The sequence below is a fragment of the Panthera onca genome, chromosome B4 (assembly GCF_046562875.1).
Source record: "Panthera onca isolate mPanOnc1 chromosome B4, mPanOnc1 haplotype 2, whole genome shotgun sequence".
Lineage (NCBI taxonomy): Eukaryota > Metazoa > Chordata > Mammalia > Carnivora > Felidae > Panthera > Panthera onca.
In genome coordinates this window covers 40,913,532-40,931,577 of record NC_138345.1, presented here as the reverse complement: position 1 = coordinate 40,931,577, position 18,046 = coordinate 40,913,532, and the positions used below count along the sequence as shown (strand labels likewise).

Below are 18,046 nucleotides of genomic sequence, written 5' to 3'. Positions count from 1 at the left end.
TCCTGATGGCGGTGGGCTGGGAAAAGCCCTGAGCTTGGGCCAGGTACCCCACCACCATGATCCCAACTGACAAAGGAGCAGCCTGTGCTCACTCTCTGACCCCTTCCTCATCAGGTTCTCTTTCTTCCCACCCTTATCTAGTAATGACCAGGCGGTCATTTTTATGTACAACTTTATGTGGGGCTCTGGTATGTCTATGATACAAAAATGTACAGCACTTGATCCCAAAGCCCTCAGAGCAGGAAGGGCATGGTGCCCGGGCCAGGCTTCTTATTGGGAAGTGTGGTCCTTGAGGTAGAGTCCAGGGGTGGGGTGGTGACCAGCACTCATGGGGAGAGATTTCCTCCGGGAGAAATGCCAAAGGTCCTGAGTGTTCCTCACACCTCTCTGAAAAGAAAGGAGGTGGGTGTTAGGCAAAGTCAGATGTGGGGTGAAGAGTGAGGCTAAGTACCCTTCCTTGCCATGGCCCCTGCTCCAGTATTACCCTCCTTCTATACTCTGTCCCCACTGACATCTTTGGTACCCCTCTCACTCCATACTGGCTTCTCCACCCCCTCCCAAGCCACTTTCCCTTCAGCACTTACGATGTGGACAGGGGGGTGTCCAGCTGAATGATGTGGGGCCCACGCATTCTCCGCAGTTGGACCCGGGTCAGCTTCTGAGGCCTGTTGTTCCTCCGAGGCTCGGGGATGCCCTCAATCCTCTGGCTGGCCAGTTCTTCCCGGATCTCTCTGAGCATGTCCTCAGCCCGGAGAGGGCGAGGGGAGCGGGTGCAGTCAGGTCTCAGGAAGAGGGGCCCTTCTTCTTCATCCCCTGAGGATTCCCAGGGGCTTTCCCCAGCAGAGTCAGTGTGGGTTGGGGATGCGGGGAGCTGTCCCCGAAGTTGGGCCCTATGCAGCGTTTCTGCTACCACATTCCCATCTACTGAGGTCCCGTCTTCTTCTTCAGACCAGGTTGGTGGATCTCGCCTGGGAAGGCTGCTTCCTCTTCGGATACCGTCCCCTGGCAGTTCAGGGGCGCTTTGGCGTTGGGGGGCTTGGGGGTTGGGAGGTTGAGGGCGCAAAGGAACATCTCGGAGGTCCAGGGTGGAGAAGGTGAGACGAGGGTCACGCCGAAGGGCCTGTGGGCGTAGACGGCTCACAGAATGGGGCCCCTTGGGGGAGCCTGGGATCAGGGTCCCATAGCCAGAGTCTGAAGTATCATCTGGTACCAACAGAGGCTCTTCATCCACGTCTTCTGTCACCACCAGCTGGGGGATGACGGTTGAGAACTCTGGAGTCCTACAATTTATAGGAAGAGTAAATGGTCAGAGTCGGGTGCTGAGGGGTCAAGTTCAAGTCCAGGAATTTTCCCTTGATCTTCTTATCCAGAAACAGCCCCTCCTCCAAACTTACTTCGGTACCACCTTTATTTACACTGCACGATTATTTTCTCATCTTGCTGGCTAGACTGTAAGCTCCTCTAAGGTATTTTAGCCACAGCAACTGGCCCAGGACCTTGTACCAAGCAGGTGCTTAGCTATCTGCTGAAGGGTTCCTGAGCTCCCCTGAGGCAATCCCCCAATGATGGATCTTTCTTCTCCTTAACCATGCTGCTGAACAGATGTGTTCCTGTGAACGAACCTCTCGCCCTCTCTGGGGATTTGGACTCACTGGATCCTTGCAGCTGTGACATTCTGCAAATCCCATACTGGCTCTCACTCTCCATCCCTGGCCTGGGGAGCCTGCTCCTCAAGGAGCTTGCATCTCTTGTGTCTGTTTCTGTCACCCTGGCAACTGTTGACTAGTGCCAACCTGTTCCACTCTAACCAGTAGCCTGGGTTCCTCTATTTCCAATGTCCCCAGAAGCTGTGTTGCCACTTCTCTGCTGCGTGGGTTCCTCTCCCCTCTCTCCCTGCCTGCAGCCCCCCTACTTTGAGAGACTTGTGGTCCCTGTGGGTCTTACCTCCCCTCTGCGCTGCTCTGAGAGTCCTCCGGGGAAGGTGAGGAGGGCCTGGTGCATGGGGCCTCCCGGTCCTGGTCCCGATAGAGAGCTAGGAGCTCCCTCTTCTGTTGGACATACTCCTCTGTCTTCAGCTTTTGCAGGGTGATCTGGGGTGGGCATACTTGCATTAAGAGCTCTCATTTATTGAGACTTGCTGTATGTCACCCATGTGCTAAGTGCTTTACATACATATTATTTCATTTAATCTTCACAGATTATGACTATATTATGAAGGCTATGAGGCAGATATTATTTGTTACTCCTACTTTACTAGGGAAAAATGGAGACTCGGTATAAGTAACTGCCAAGGTCATGGGGCAAAAGAGAGTGGGATGGCGCCAGGAATTGAACCCTCCAACTGGCTCTGGGGGTGGGTGAGGTGAACAGAAGACCCCCTTTCCTGCTTGTGCGGTTCTTCCTGCTTCTTATGCCCCCTTGTTAAGCCCTCTATCCAATCTCTTCCCCCCTTCAGGAAGCCCTCCCTGATATATGGTGATGGTGGTATAAGTGTTCTAAATGGTGGTGGGCCCTCAAATTACTCCTTCTCCTGCTGCCATGGTGGGCAGGGTCAGGCTTTGTCCTCTGCTGTCCTTCAGAGATGAAAGCAAGACCGTCCCAAGAGGAATGGAGGAGGATACACTGTATTTTCTGTCTTCTTCCCTCAATATTTTCACACAGGTGCCCTCAGAACAAAATAGTGACATCTGAGAAGCACCTTACAGGGCACCTCCACATGCATGTGATCATTTGATACACACCATCACCCTGTAGGTTGGAAAGCATGGATATTAGCCCATTTTACAGATGAGAAAACAAGACTTAGAGAGACAAAGGGACTTGCTCAAGTCCCATGAGAAGAGAAGCAGAACTGGGACTGGGCCTTCTCTTTGAGTCCTGGTTCAGGAACTACACTGACTTTCAAGGGCAGCCTTAAAGGGCAGAGTTGCTAAAGGACATTTGCTTGGGGAGGGGGAGGGAAGGCAGCAGAACCCACAGACAGGTTGAAGGCACAGGCTGGTCAAAGGGAGGTCCTGGTGGCAGCTGCGGGCAGTGCTGGTATCAGTACTCACTGGTATGGCCATATCATTGTTAAAATATTGGAGTACTTCCATGCTGGTAACCAAAGGGCTGCTGTCCAAGCCTCCTGCCTCCTTTCCCTAGGACTGGTAACCCCATCCTTCAAGATCCAGTGATAACATGTGGCACAGCAGGGGACCTCTAGCACACTCCCAAGCTCCCAAGATGCTCCACTCTAATTGGATGATGGCCATGCCATACTGGTGGTTAAATATTTTGATTATCTCTCCAGCTTAGGTATCTGAACCAGCAACTCTTGGACACCTGGACCTTCCCAAAGCCTCTCCAGAAACACGGGGGTAGCTGGTTCAGGACAATAGACATGTTGGAGAAATGGATGAACAGGGATAGGAAAATGACATCAGGTTTTTATTGCAAGTTTCCTTTCTCTGGCTCTCCAGTCCCTCAGTCCTGTGAGTGACAAAGCAGTGCAAAGATTCTTAGCAGTCTCATAAGACTAGTCAGTTGGCCAAAGCAAGGGATGATGGTACCTGGGTGCAGAGAACCAGCACAACAGGGCCAGGTCCTGTGACCTCCTCCCTCATCTCCAACGTGGGACGGAACAAGAAGCAAGGATGCTGGGTGGGGTTGTTCTTGGGGCCAGGGTGGAGTGGAGCAGCCTGCTTGTTGGGCTGAGATGACCTGCCCTTGGCTCCACATGACCCAAGTTCAATGGAGTGTTTGGGAAGTCCAGGATAGGATGGTGTGGGGAAGGAAAGAACTGGGAGGAAGGGGTGGGGTTCGTAAGGAACATTTAATACAAGTATCTCCACTAACATGCCCCTGGCAGTTGCCCCTGGCCCAACCCTAGGAAAAAGCAGGGAGGGAGGGGACCTGAGGCATCAGGGAATGGGACTGTTTGAAGTCCCCCCCCAGACACCCCAAAGCTTCTCCAGCAACCCTGGGAGGATCTTCTCAGCTTGGGTAAGAGGAGAATCAAGTTGGGAAGGGAAGAGGAAATCGGTGCCTGAGCCAAAATGTGGCTCCTCTACAAAGCTGAGAAGAGGAAGGGAGGGCTCCCCCAGCATGATTCTTCTTTCTTTGCCCTGGTGGAAGACATAAGCCTTGAGAGGAAACACCTCTTCTCCCCACTGCCTCTGGGGTTGCTCCTAGATTCATCTGCTCCTCCCAAAGTTCCCCAAGTGGACTAACACAGATCTCTCAAAGTGCCCACAAACTCTGAGCAGCTGTGAGGCCTTTCCCTAGTCAGCACCTAGCCCCGCCCAGGCGCCACTGATCACCTCCTTCTTCTAATGATAATTACAAACATTTATGGAGCGCCCATTAAGTGCTGGGCCTCGTGCCAAGCAGCAACAATAATTGTCCCATCTCTCCTACATGATTGTGCCCACTATCACTGCAATTCCCCAGATGGGGACTGGGCTTGGAGAGATGACATAACCCCTGCAAGAACACAGATAACAGGTGAGAGCTGGGCTCTGGCTATTACCTTAGCAGCCTGCTTCAGCCTCCTGCCATTCATTTTTTGACCTCTGTCTCTGACAGCTTTTTCTGTTCCTGTCACTGGTTCCTTTTTCCTCTTCCCAGTCCCTAATCATGGGCATTTCCCAGGATTTAGTCTGTCTTCCCTAGAGAAGCTAATTTTTTTTTTTTTTCCCTAAAAGTTTAAGCTGCCCTGGCTAGAGCTGCAGGGAATAAATCTACATCTACATTTCTGTGAGGGGGAGAAAGCAACAGTCCCACCCTTGGGTGGTTGCTCTATCAAGGGGACCAATAGATATTCCACTGCCTTTATCAGTTTACAAAGGCTGATAGCAGTAGAGAGAAGTTTTCTTTAAGAATTCAGCGTGAAACAATAGCAGGACAAACTAATTTCAGTTTCAGTGTTCTTTGTTTTGCTAAGGAAGGCCAGGGAGCTTGTGCACTGCTTGGTTATGTATCAGAAGTGACCTCCTTTCCTCTGTTAGCCAGGAGTGAGACTGCCCGAGGTAAATTAGTTTGAATAAAATCCCAATAGTTTGTAGTGGTCCCTTGGGGGTTCTAAAGGGAGGCGGGAGGGGGGTGTCATTTGGGGACTGAGAACCAAAGGAAGAAGACAGAATTCTGACAGTGGGGTGGTGAAGGAAAGGGCCTCCTGTGAGGGCCCCCCACCTGGTGCCTTAGGGAACCCTGTGGCTTGTTTTAGGTATTCAAGGAAGTGGCAGTCCTACAGGGTCCTACAGGGTTGTAAGACACAAGATCTTGAGGTTCCGTCTTTAATTCTTATTTCATGCCTTTTTTTTAATGGCAAAATCCTCATATTTACTTTCTATTATCCTAATTCATGGTTTTTAATACACTATTTAAACAGAGACTAAGTTCTGGATTTTCTTTTCTTAAATAAGCTCTCCACATTATGATATGATAGTATAGATAAGATTTCAGGAAGAATGCTTAAAATTATTTAAAGAGCAAGACTATTTTCACACATTTTCAAAAGTTCCAGAAGCCTTAACTACCTAATGTGCCAAGGACAAATCATTACTATCTATTCATTAAAGCAAGCCCTATGAGAACCACTAATTTGATTTTAACTGTAAAAATAATGAGGTTGCATTCTTTAGAAACAGTCTACATTAAGATTTCTTGCTTTGTTCAAAATGCCCTTTTTTTTTGGTAATTGAAGTATAATTGACATAACATTATATCACCTTCAGGTGTGCAGTGTAATGATTCAACATTTGTATAATGAAATAATCACCTTGGTAAGTCTAGTTAACATCTGTCACCATACGTTTCACAAAAAAATTTTTTTTCTCTTGTGTTAACTAACAACTTTTAAGATCTACTCTCTTAGCAATTTTCATAGTTCATCCCTTGTCCCCACCTGAACCCCAGGGCTGTGTTCTATACTTCCCAGAGTCCCTAAGGTATGTCCACTTGCCTAGCTCCCACCGAATCACTTTCAAAGTGCTTCTGTTTAAAACTTACTACTGCTCTAGACCCACCCCTCCCAGGAAGCAACAACCAACCCAACAGGTTTCTCTCTTTGTATTGATTTCATTTCACACAGAGGGGGCTGTCAAAGCTGTCTTTCAAAGGGGAAATCATCCTTTGTCCTCCCTAATCTGTGACCTGCATTCGGGTGCATTTACCTAGAGCTGGTAGCATGCTGCCTTGCTTAATCAGAATGACTTCTTGGGGCACCTGGGTGGCTCAATTGGTTAAGTGTCCAACTTCGGCTCAGGTCATGATCTTACGGTTGGTGAGTTCGAGCCCTGCCATCAGGCTTTATGCTGGCAGTGTGGAGCCTGGAGCCTGCTTCAGATTCTGTGTCTCCTTCTCTCTCTGCCCCTCCCCTGCTTGTGCTCTGTCTCTCCTTGTCTATCAAAAATAAATAAAAATGTAAAAAAAATATTTAAAAAAAGAATGATTTTTTGGGCTCCTCTCTATGAGGCAAGGACTGCCATTATTTATGTCCATTTTGCAGGTGAAGAAATGGAAACTCAGCAGACCACATAACTCACCTAAGGCCACCCAGCTAGGAAGAGGTAGAACTGGTGTCTGAACCTGGAGTTTCTTGCATTCAATATAGGTTTTTATTTATTTATTTATTTATTTATTTATTTATTTATTTTTAATTTTTTTAACGCTTATTTTTGAGACAGAGACAGAGCATGAACGGGGGAGGGGCAGAGAGAGAGGGAGACACAGAATCCGAAGCAGGCTCCAGGCTCTGAGCCATCAGCCCAGAGCCCGACGCGGGGCTCGAACTCATGGACCACGAGATCGTCACCTGAGCTGAAGTCGGACGCTTAACCGACTGAGCCACCCAGGCGCCCCTCAATATAGGTTTTTAATCACAGTCTCTCAAAGGCTTCTCTTCCTTCTCTAGCTCCTTTCTCTAACCTGCCCCCCTCCAACTTTTCCCCCTTTTTTGCAACATGTCCCTAAGAATATGACACTAAACCTCAATATTTCACACTCAAACTAGTACAGTAAATCTCCTGCCACCAATCTCTCTTGCCTCCAGCCCACCTATCACACTGCCAGCTATCAATTCAAGATGAACACACTGATTTCACCGTGGCATTCCCTTGCTCAAGAATCTATGGTGGCTCTCTCTTGTCAACCCAATTCAATTCAACCTTGTCCCGTCTGCCCTCTTCTGTAGCTTTTGGGGTCCTGTAAAACCTGGCCTCTCCTCACTTGTTCACATAAACCCTTGGCTCAGACTTAGACAGATGTGGTCACTGTCCCCAAAATAATCCAACCCAGTTTCTCCCTTGATTCTTTTGTTCCTGGTCTTCCCTGTCCTTAAAAGGCCAATTCAAATCTTTACTTTTTGGCCATTCTGCTCCTATGGTGGGTTGAATAGAGGCTCCAGAAAGATATGTCTAGGTCCTCACCCCCAGAACCTGTAAATGTGACCTTACTTGGAAGAGGGGTCTTTGCAGATGTGTAAAGATCTTCAGTTAAGGATCTCAAGATGAGATTATCCTGGATTTAGGGTGTCTGTATAAGAGACAGGAAAGGGAGATTTGTACACAGAGACAGACCGAGAGGAAGGCCACATGAAGACAGAGGCAGAGACCGGAGTGAGGCAGTCATGAGCTAAGGAACACCAGAAGCTACCAGAAGCTGGAAGAGGCGACCAACATCTGGCCTCCAGAACGGTGAGACAATGTTTCTGTTGCTTTAAGCCATTAAGTTTATGGTAACTAGTACAGCTCCATTTGGATCTTTTGAATTCCTCTAGCTTTTATCGCATGAATCTGCCCTGTTAAACACCTTCTCTCGATCCTTGTCATCGATAGGACAAAGTTCAAGTTCCTTAGCATAGCACCCAGTAGTAGACATGAGCTGGTAGTACCTACCCCCTGGCCTCTCTGCCACTATGCCTGCTCTGTCCTGGTAATATCAACTATGAGGCCAGTGGTTTTCTCAACACACACACAGTTTCATGTTTCCCACATTTGCACAATCTGCTTCTCCATCTGCAATAACTTTCCTTCCCATCCTTGTTCTCCTCACGAACTCCTAGATATCCCCCCAAACAGGGCTCAGACAATAGCCTCTCTGTGAAAGTATCTCAGCAGACCTCCCTCTGCAATGTCCCCTTTCCCAACCAACACACCAGACAGAATGAATTACTCCCTTCTTGGTCATAGTTCCATTCTGTGCTTTCTATTATCTGTACACTAATATAATTTGTACACTAATGGAACATAGTTCCATTCTATGTTTCCATTATTTGTACACTAATTTGTCCAGCTAGGCTGCAGTGCATATTCTGGGGGGAGGGGGGGAGTGGTGTTTTATTCTTTTCTGATTCCCTAGCACCTAGCAAGTGCTCCGTTAATGTTGAACAGAAGATGAAGTTCAGAAGATCGTGGTTTCAGGGTACAAAAGCCTTTAGGGGACGCTGTCTTGGGCTCTCCCAGTGACTGGCACAGTAGCTGGCCAAAGGCTTTCTTTCATGCTCTTGTCAAGGCTGTGTCTCCCTCCTGAGGGCCCGAACCAGACTGAACCTGCATCCACCTCAGCCTCTTTCTCTTCCTCCCTCCCTCTTGTGCTCCCTTTTCTGACCTCCGAGGGCCCCTCCTCGCTCTCTACTCCTGGCTTTCACATACCTGGGCCTCCTGGGTCTTCTCTAGCCACCGGGCACGGTCTGCAGCATTAGGACAGTGCACAACGAGGGCACTGGAGACGCACTGGAATTCAGTGAGATGGATCACCAGGAAGCTGTCTGGGTAGAGGAGGTGAAGGTCTGCTCAAGGGCTAGACCATATTTGATCCCCATCCTGACTGCTCCTTCCCCTTGCCAAGAGGAAAGGAGAAGGAAAGTGTCCCCTCAGGAGAGACATACTAGGGTCTCGGAGTGGTCGGCACACAAGCTTCTCCAGCATGAGTGGGGGACGGATAACCTTGGCTTTGTCTGCCTTGCGTTGGGGCTTGGTCACCAGCAGCACATCAGAGAAGAGGAACAGGTGCACATCCAGCTGGGAGGCAGGTGTCAGAGAGAGACAAGGGTCAGCTGGAGCAGGGGAAGGGTGGCACATGGACTGGGGCTCCTGCATGGTGTGCGTGCATGGGTACACATGTGCACAAGGGACAGAACTGTGGAACGCTAGAGCTGGAAGGGGTGTCACTTTGGTCCCATCTCTTGTCTTACAGGCTGATTCAGGGGCATACAGACAAGCAGAGCTTAGCCACAGCACGTCCCCTTCTCAACACACACAGACACACAAACATCTCTTTGCCCAATTCCAGCTTTTCTGACTCTTATCCTGTGTCCTGGCACCCCTCCCTTCTCTTCAGTCTACCTGCCGTCTTCTCCAGTCTTCCCGGTAGCCCCTCACCTTCCCTTCTCGCCCCTCCTTCACTCGCACGGGTCCCTCCAGCAGCAGCTGCCTGGTGTGCTCGGGAGCGACCCCCACCACGGGCGACATCAGGTCCAGGGTGCAGAATGGACGCAGGTTCTGAGGGACACAGCGCGGAGAGGATCACTGCCTCCCCCTCCCCCTCCCAGCCACCATGGGTCTTTGTTCTATCACCAGCACCTTCTCCCCTCATCCTCGCCTTCTTGGAGGGAGAGGAAGCAGCCAGTAATTCCTTTTCACTCTTTAGAACTCTGACCCTCAGCCCCTCCTCATGGTGAAGGAATGGTGGGCACGGGCCCTCTGTGCCACCTCTGCCCCTTAGCCTCCAGGCCTCTGCTTCATCTTTTTTCCCAGGGACCTTGTTTTGCTGAGCCCCCTTCCCCCTGCCCTCCCTCACCTTCTCCACCTCCTCACTGGATGGCTCCAGCACTTCGTAGGGCCCAATGCGTTGGGCTGCAGCCACCAAGCTCTCCTGCTCTTCCCCTTGGCGCACCTGTTTATTGACGTATCGCAGGAATGACTCCACAGCGGCAATCTAGGTGACGGGCGGGATGTGGAAGAAGGAACAGCTCATCTCCTTACCCCGTACATCTCACCCCACCAAAGACAACCCAGGCGGCCGGTCGGTGCCACACAGGCACGTACATATGAGGAAAGAGACCCTTAAGAGCCTTAAGAGTTCCTGGAAACCAGTTCCCACACACCAGCCCCCAGCGCCCAAGGCACGGCCCTGCCAGGCCACATACCATGGCGCTCAGGCCCTCCCGGGCACGTGCCTCAGGGCTCCTCTTAAGCACAGCCTGGAGCAGCAGCGGGTACTTGGTGATGCGCTGGTGGGGCTTGATGAGCAGGTCGCCCAGCATCTGCCTCCCCGAGCGCTTGTGCTTCTCACACCACTGCCAGCAGAGGAGGGCAGGGGGTCAGGAGTCTGAAGGCCCCATGCCGCCCTATTCTAGCGCCGGACTCAGCTTTGGACCCAGCTGGAGATGCTGGATGATCTGGTTGTTTCAGGTCCCCCCCGGCCCCCTTCCCAGGCGCCCTCTCTCCCACCTGCACAAAGGAATGGAAGAGAGGATTGTTGTCTTGCTGTTCCCGGGCGTAAGCCATGGTCTGCTTCACTTGTAGGCAGTATTGGACATAGGGCTGGAACCGCTGGCTGAACTGAGGGGACAGATAGGGGCAGGCAGGGGGAAGGTCATGAAATACAGGCTCCAGCTGCAGAACACGGGGAGCACGGAGGAGAGAGCCTCCCACCGACCCTTAGTCCAGTTGGTGCCAATCCCTACCGTCCATGACGCTCTCCCCCATGACTGCCAGCCCCTCCCTCTGGGTTCCAGGGAGAAACTGAGATGCCAGGAGGCTGACCCATGGCCACTCTCTGAGCTCCCATGCACAGCCCCTACTGTACCCTGCTTCTCTGGACGGACTCTCCTGTCATCAATAATTCAGCTGGAATGTTTTTAGGACACAGCAGGTCTCGTTTCACACAGAGGTGGGTAGTGACCTGAGGCTTGCCCAGAAGCCCTATTCCTATGGAAGGGGGTACCAATGGCTCCCAGGAGACTGTCTCCCCACCTCTGTCCCCTATTCTGGCTCTGCAAGGCCCACATTTTCTTGATTGGGTAACACCGTGGAAGAAAGTCCGACCCCAGGCCCCTTGCTTTTTTTTTTTTTTTTTTTAATTTTTTTAATGTTTTATTTATTCTTGAAAGAGAGACAGAGCATGAGTGAGGGAGGGGCACAGCAAGAGAAGGACACAGAATCTGAAGCAGACTCCAGGCTCTGAGCTGTCAGCACAGAGCCCGACATGGGGCTCAAACTCACAAGCTGTGAGATCATGACCTGAGCCGAAGTCGGACGCACAACCGACTGAGCCACCCAGGTGCCCCAGGGCTCTTGCTTTCTTATTACATTTCTCCATGCTCTGGGTGCCCTGTGGCCTTTTACACCCCCTTGCCCCACCTCCCCACCCCCCAGCCAGTTGCCCAGGGGATGCCTTGCTTCGGCCCCATTCTTCTCGCAGCTGTTTGTCAGAGGCTTTCTGGCCAAGAAGTAAGATTGTATAGTTAAGAGATTCATTGGAACCCTTCTCTGAGATAGCTGCATTTCATTTCAAAAGAGTCACCAAAAGACCAAAGAACTTTTGGGACAGAGGTCGTATCGGTGGAATGAAGGGCAGGAGGTGAGGTGATATTCTGGGGGTGGGGGTGTGCCCTCAGACTCCCCCCAACTCCCAGAAGGGTTTGAGTGGCACAGGCTGATCCTGCAGACAGGATCTCTCTGGGCTCTCCCAGGCCCGCCCCAGCCACACGTGGCCCTTCGCCATGCCTCACCGTCAAGAAGCCGTCTTGTAGACTGACAGGGTCCAGAGGCTGGCCTGAGGCTCGAGCCTCCCCCAGGGTGGGCCCCAGCACCTCCTCCCAAAATCTCTTGTGGACTCGAATCAGGCTGGGGACATTTCCAAACAGGGTCTCAGCTGATACCTGGAGGAGGGAGCAGAGCTTAGCCACAAGCCTTGGCAGGTCACTGTCAGGCAGCACTGGCCGTGGACAGGCAAGGAACCATAAGCTTGGATGAAACTTGCGGGGGAGCTGAGAGATGGAAGGGGCTGGAGTTTTCCCTTCTATTTCTCTGGCACATTGGCGCAGCTGTGCTGAGCACCGGAAAAGAGCAGAGGCCAGCCTGCTTGGGGTCGAGAGCAGGAAGGGGACCAGGGAGGGCAGAGGGTGTCCTAGAAAACAGAGAATTTGGACAGCAGCCTGTGGGGCTCTCTGCAAGCCCACTCCCACTCTGTGGGCTCAGGGCTTGGGGTGTGGAGGGTCCTCCAGAGTACCCACTCACCTCGGTCAGGAGCCCCACTCGCTGCAAGTTCAGCAGACCGGCGGCCAGGAGCTGGATGCAGGGAAAGATGAGGGTCTCAGTACCTGACCTCTACCTTTGGGACCCCAGCCTAGTCCTCTGAAGTGTCTCTACCTCCAGATTTACCACTGCTAACCTTCTTCCTAAGATCCCGGGGAGGTCTCCAATGGGGGGGATCTCTCAGCTGCCTGTCCCCCACCCCTACGTTCCTCCCACCCCTTGCCATGGTCCTCCCTTCTTGGCCTGGGGAAATGGGGAACAATGCAAGGGAGATGGGTAAGTGGCTGAGGTGAGGGCCTGGGCTGGAGCTGGGGGCAGCTCACGTCAGTCATGATCTTGAGCTTCCGCACATAGATCAGCTCGGTGGTCAGCAGCTCCCACAGTGCTTCCTGTTGGTGGCAAAGCTCCCGGCTCATCTCCTGGGGTAGGGACAGTGCTGGCTCAGTTGGTGGAATAATGACAAGAACAGCAGCTGTCATCTGTTCAATGCTACTAGATCTACTTCATAGATGACCTTTTAATCCTCAAGTGTGTAGATGATGTTATCCCCATTTGACAGATGAACCAACTGAGGCTGAGAGAGGTTTACAGTCTCGAGCAAGGTCTCACTAGTCAGTGGCAGAACCATGAGTTGAACCCAGAACAAGATGTGTCCAAATGCTTTCCCCACATGACCCCACTTCCCAAGGCCTTTCTCTCTTCCAGGGCAGAGGGGAGGTGTATGTGTGCGTCTGTGACACCACAGGGACCAACACTGTGTTCCAGGCCTACCTTGTGCCCAGGCACCAGCTCCTTCCAGGACTTCTCAATGACCAGGCAACTGTCAGTGCCCTCTCCTATCTCCCAGTGCTGACGGTCCTCAGGGGGCAGGCGGGGCATCCCAAACATGCTGAATGTATGCAGCCTCATCTCCAGTTGTTGGGCCTTGGGGACTTCCTGGGAGAGCCAAGAAGGGGACCAGTCCTGGCCATGTCCTGTGCACCCAGACCCCTGGTCTGGGGAGGGCTGCATGTGCGTGTGTGTGTGCGTGTGTGTGTGTGTCTGAGAATGGGAGGTAGCAAGCAGCACTGTCTGTGAGTGGGGACACGGAGGCCTGGGGGACAGGGGTTGACCCCGGCTGGGATTACAGGTGAAAGGGCATCGCTGAAACACGGGTGGAGATGTACCTTAGTCTCCAGAAAGGTGCCTGACAGAGGAGTCTGACCTAGGCTCTTTGACCAGAAAGATACTTTGTAGGGCCCTTCTGAGGCAGAACCCTTTAGAGGGACCTTTGGGTGGAGACCAGACAGGACTAGAGAACCAGTGGTCTCAGGCAACATTTTGACATTTGCCTCTAAAATGAACATTTTTATGAGGCAGCATGGTTTGGAGATGCATCCTTGAGAGGGTCTCTGGACAGAACCGGATCCAGCTTCTTGGAGGAGCTGGCCATGCTCTTGGCCCTGACCATCTGTGGAGGACACTATGGCTTGGCTATGAGCATGGGAATGGGAGAAGAGGGGCCCCTCACCTTGAGTTTGGGGGAGTGTGGTGGGCCAGCCCCCAAATGGCCTCCATGCCTTTTCTCATGCTCTGGCTCTCGCAACTTCAGGGGAGACAGGCCTCGGACCTGGCCGGAACCCTTGGCAAAGGGGACGTAGTCTTGGAAGCGTCGGCGACTGGGATCCTGGAGGAGGAGGAGTAGGGTAAGTTCTTAGAGGGGCCTCCCTTTTCCCAGAAGTCCCAGAGTGGTAGTGGGGGCTTGACTCCAGACGGTGTCCCTCACCGCTGCAGGCAGGGCGGGCTCACCTCTCCCCTCAAACCAGTTTGATGTGAGCCACTCCCGCCCTGAGTCACAGCACCTGCTGCCAGGGAGGCCAAGTGGAGCTGGGCAGGGGCATGCCAGCTTGGCTCCCCTAGTGGGCCCAGGGGCACAAGTGGGGGGCCTACTGTAGAGCAGGCACACAGGCACCTACACGCCTGGGCTCTAGTGTGTGTGTCCCCCAGCATCTGCCCACTCACAGGCGTGCTTCCTGTACCATGGGCTTGCGTTGCACAGTGCATTCTGGGTCCCTCGCAGCTTCCCTCGCATGTGGGGATGAGGGAGCACGCATGTGCGGCCTCCCTCCTCCCCCGCCCCCCCCCCCCCCGGGGCATGCAGCCTGTGTCCTTTCCAGTTGGGAGTGGCTGCCCTTCTACATGAGAGATTGAGACCAAACGCCGGCCACACACGTCCTCCCCCCCCCCCCCCCCCCCCCCGGGGCAGGCCTGGTCACATTCCTTGATCTGCCTGTGGCCTGACTAACACTGCGTACTTCCTAGTCTCCCTTCCTGCCCTCAGCCTGGGAGAGTCCCTAGCCGTCCTCCTTGTCTCCCAGGGCAAAATCCTCTTCCAGTAAGACAGGGGATACCCCAGCTGGAAGCAGAACTGTTCTCAAGGTGATGGGGTAGCTTGGAGGCTGAGGGAAACACTGCTTGGCCTCCACACCCCTTTTCTTGGTCAGCATTTGAGGCAGGCCAGGAGGGCGGAGCAGTGGTGAAGCCCAGGCAGGCCTCCGCACCCCTCCCGCTTGCAGAGTAGGGACATCCAGAACCTTTGCTCTTCCTTCAGTGCTGACTCAGAGGGAGCAGGTCTCAGGGAGCCCACAGGCTCCTCCCAGGTAGAGGCGGGAGTCTGGGAGGTACCAACCCCAAGGGTTGATACATGCCACTCTCCACCGCCCCCCACCCCTCACCTCCATGCCTCAGACCTGTCTAACAGCACCTCTTCTGAGGACCTGGCTTCTCCTGGCTCTCTGCCTCACCTGCCGCATCTGCCTGGGATGGGTGTGGAGTCCTGGGAGTCTGGCCCAACCCTGCCCTCCTCTCCCTCACAAGCCAGGAAAGAAGGTAGGGGTGAGGGACAGGAATAGAGCAGCCCATGAACCTGCAAGAGAGACCTGAAAGCCTTGGTATCCTCCCTCTGCCCCACCCAGGTCACTTTGGGGGCAGCCTGGACTCACCAGCACAGGCCCTCCTCGGGGATAGAGACTGCCAGCAGGATTCTGGGTGGTGGCCCGATGCCGGCCCCCATAAGTCTCAATGCGGGAGGCCACAAGTCCTTGGAGGGGACCATCATCTGGAAGAGCAAAGGTCTGCATCTTTTCTCTCCTGGGTCACCTCGGAAGGGTCATAGCTTCAATGTCCAGGAGAAAAGGGTCCCCTGAGGCTGCACAGAGAAAATAGAGAAATGAAAGGGCCAGCCTTGATCAGTGGGTGGCTCCAGGTTGGAGACCAAGGGACAGAAGAAGGAAAGATGATGGAGTGGGGGAGGAAGGAACAAGAGCTTGTCACTTATTGTGGGGGCATAACTGCCTATCTGTGACACAGTGGAGTTGGGTAGGACCCCACATGCTGGGTGGAAGCCCCCTTGAAGCTATGCCTCCTTCCTCACGTGTATGCACATTTGGGGTACAGGCTCCCTCGTCTGCCTCAAAGGATGCTTGTAGTCCTGAGTAGCTGGGAGCAAGAGCCATAGGCAGGTCCCCAGGCTTCCTGGATGCCCCCTTCCAGTGGGGGTATTTCTTTTGCACCTAGCCACCCACCCCCAGCCCAGGGAAGAGCTGCAGGGAGAACACGGGGTGGGGGGCACTGGACACTGAACCACCTGCCTACTGTTTTTGTACAGCCCGAAAGCTAAGAATGCTTTTCACGTGTTTGAATGGTCGGGAAGAAAAATCAAAAGAAGAATAATATTCCAGGACACATGAAAAGTGTACAAAACTCAAATCTCAAGGTCCCTAAGTAAAGTTTTAGTGGAACACAGCCACATTTACTCCCTTCCAACTGTCTACCACTGCTTTATTGCTAGTTGTGACAGAGAGAGTTCCTATAGGCTTCAACTCTGAAATACTTACTCTCTGGCCCTTTATTCAAAGTTTGCCTACCCCTGACTGGACCCTCCTGGCAGACAGGGAGGTGAGGGAAGACAGCTAGCAGGCCGCTGGACTTACAGACAGAGGCAAGGGCAGGAGGGTATGTTTGGTGCTCCCCAACCTCTGGGAACACCTCCAGAGAGCTGAGCCCGGAGCCAGGTGGGGGGATCCGTCTCTTCCCCGTAAACCTGGATAGAGGACCTACCCTTTGAGTGGGCAGGGCCTGGAAGGCAGAGGCCTTCTAGGTAGCTGCTTGTGCCCCTCCAGATGGGCCTGAGGCCCCTGCTCAGCTCCTTACTTTTCTCCGGTTTATGAGCAAGGGAGGAAAACGTTCATTGTCCCCCAGGTCCCCTCCCAACAATCATCTCTTCAAGGGCTGCCTGTCTCTCTCTCTCTCTCTCCCTCTTCCTACCCCCGGACCTTTTCGAGATCTGACGTGGGCTTCCCTTCCCTTCTCGCCCCCGCGCCGCCAGCCTCGGCCAACCCCCCCCCCCCCCCCCCCCGCCCCCAGACCGTCCCGCCCCCGTCCGTCCGGCTCGCAGCCGCTCACCTGTGCCCGCAGGTGTCCCGGCGCCCGCCGCCCGCGCCGCCGGCCCCCCGCCCGCGGGGCTCCCGGTCGCCGACGGCTGCTCCGGCAATGCCAGCCCTGCAGCCAGGCCTGGGTCTGGGACCGAGCGGCCCGCGGGACCCGGGCAGCACAGGGCCGGGCCGGGAGGGAAGGTGGAGGGAGAGGGGCGGGGACGCGGGCTGGCACCGCCCTCTCACCGCGGGCTCCGGACCGGCTGTGCCGCGAGGGCACCCGTGGGGCCCCGGGGACGGAGGGTGTCGTGCCAGGGACGCAGCCACCTCTCCCCGGGTCAGGAGAGCTCACTGCGCAGCCCCCCCTCCCCTCCCTCCTTCGCACCCGAACTCACCAGCTACCCGGACTGTGCGCAACCTGGAACCGCGCGCCACCCTCCGGCCCTGCTCTCCCGGCCAGACCCCTGCGAGGAGCCAGAGTAATGAGGCATAAATGCGAGGCTGGGCGTCGCGGCAGGTGGTGAGGGTAAGGACCCAGTGATCCTTACCTGGGACCCACCTGGCTTTCAGGTGCAGCGAGTGGCCGGCTATCCCCTCCTCCCCCAGCCTTGTCTTCCTCCTTTAACTGGGCAGGGGAGTGGGACTGCCAGTAGAAGGGGTACAGGGGCCCGTGTTCTCTGGCAGAGTCCAAAGTGTGACCCTTATCTCTCACATGCCTGCCCTGGCCATCGGGTCGAAAGCTGTCTCTGGACTTTGCCTTTGCTCCTGGGATGGCACTTGGTGCCCCTCTGAGGCCGGACCCGGCGCTTCTCCCACCACCCAGGACTAGGGGCGGGTGGACAGGGGTATCAGATGGGGACACCCTCACACTTCACTGGCACACAGGCACATCCCAGGTTTCACAAGGACCATCCTGGCACCTGCAGCGGCTGCTGACATGGTCACTGTTCCAGCAAGGGCTCTGGCTGGACATTACACGAAAGGACCACATTTTTACATCCCCAAATCGTGACCCATCACCCGGCTGAAGCGCTGGATATTGGATATTAGAAGTGTCCACGGATGCGGGGTCGTTATAATCTTACAATCATGAAGCCAAAGAGCCTGTAGTGGTGGTGGCTGGGCAGTCTTCCTCCCACAGATCAGCTACGCAGCGATGGATACGACTCCTTCCATTTGTAGAACATTCTGAAATTCATGAAACATTTTCAAAAGTATAATTTCATTACATCACTAGGGGAAAGGGTCTCCATTCTTCTCTCCCTTCTGACATATTTTTTTTTAACGTTTATTTATTTTTGAGACAGAGAGAGACAGAGCATGAACGGGGGAGGGTCAGAGAGAGGGAGACACAGAATCCGAAACAGGCTCCAGGCTCTGAGCGGTCAGCAC

General features: G+C 53.7%; 1 protein-coding gene across 4 annotated transcripts; it reads right to left on the bottom strand.

Annotated features, from left to right (window-relative positions):
* Window positions 1–155: 155 nt before the first annotated feature.
* Window positions 156–17,491, bottom strand: PLEKHG6 (pleckstrin homology and RhoGEF domain containing G6). 4 transcript variants are annotated; one of them, XM_060658623.3, is made up of 17 exons: window positions 17,214–17,491; window positions 17,050–17,118; window positions 15,224–15,429; window positions 13,753–13,908; window positions 13,014–13,178; window positions 12,566–12,661; window positions 12,225–12,275; window positions 11,717–11,866; window positions 10,434–10,544; window positions 10,130–10,279; window positions 9,781–9,918; window positions 9,363–9,482; window positions 8,870–9,002; window positions 8,634–8,749; window positions 1,945–2,090; window positions 585–1,280; window positions 156–387 (listed from the first exon to the last, which is right to left on the bottom strand). In XM_060658623.3, the coding sequence occupies exons 3-17, from the start codon at window positions 15,359–15,361 to the stop codon at window positions 378–380; spliced, it is 2,376 nt and encodes a 791-aa protein (XP_060514606.1). In that variant the 5' UTR covers window positions 15,362–15,429; window positions 17,050–17,118; window positions 17,214–17,491; the 3' UTR covers window positions 156–377. The 4 variants fall into 4 exon arrangements, with proteins under 4 accessions (XP_060514606.1, XP_060514607.1, XP_060514608.1 ...); XM_060658624.3 differs by having other exon boundaries at window positions 15,224–15,339; window positions 17,050–17,268; XM_060658625.3 differs by lacking the exons at window positions 17,050–17,118; window positions 17,214–17,491 and adding an exon at window positions 16,686–16,860 and having other exon boundaries at window positions 15,224–15,339.
* Window positions 17,492–18,046: the final 555 nt, after the last annotated feature.

What these genes read in the sequence shown, in the direction of transcription:
- PLEKHG6 (XM_060658623.3), bottom strand. Translation starts at nt 15,361, where the DNA reads ATGCAGACCTTTGCTCTTCCAGATGATGGTCCCCTCCAAGGACTTGTG. An exon ending in CCCGAGGAGGGCCTGTGCTG is followed by an intron (nt 13,909 to 15,223) that starts GTGAGTCCAGGC and finishes CTCCTCCTCCAG; the next exon opens with GATCCCAGTCGCCGACGCTT. An exon ending in CACACTCCCCCAAACTCAAG is followed by an intron (nt 13,179 to 13,752) that starts GTGAGGGGCCCC and finishes TGGCTCTCCCAG; the next exon opens with GAAGTCCCCAAGGCCCAACA.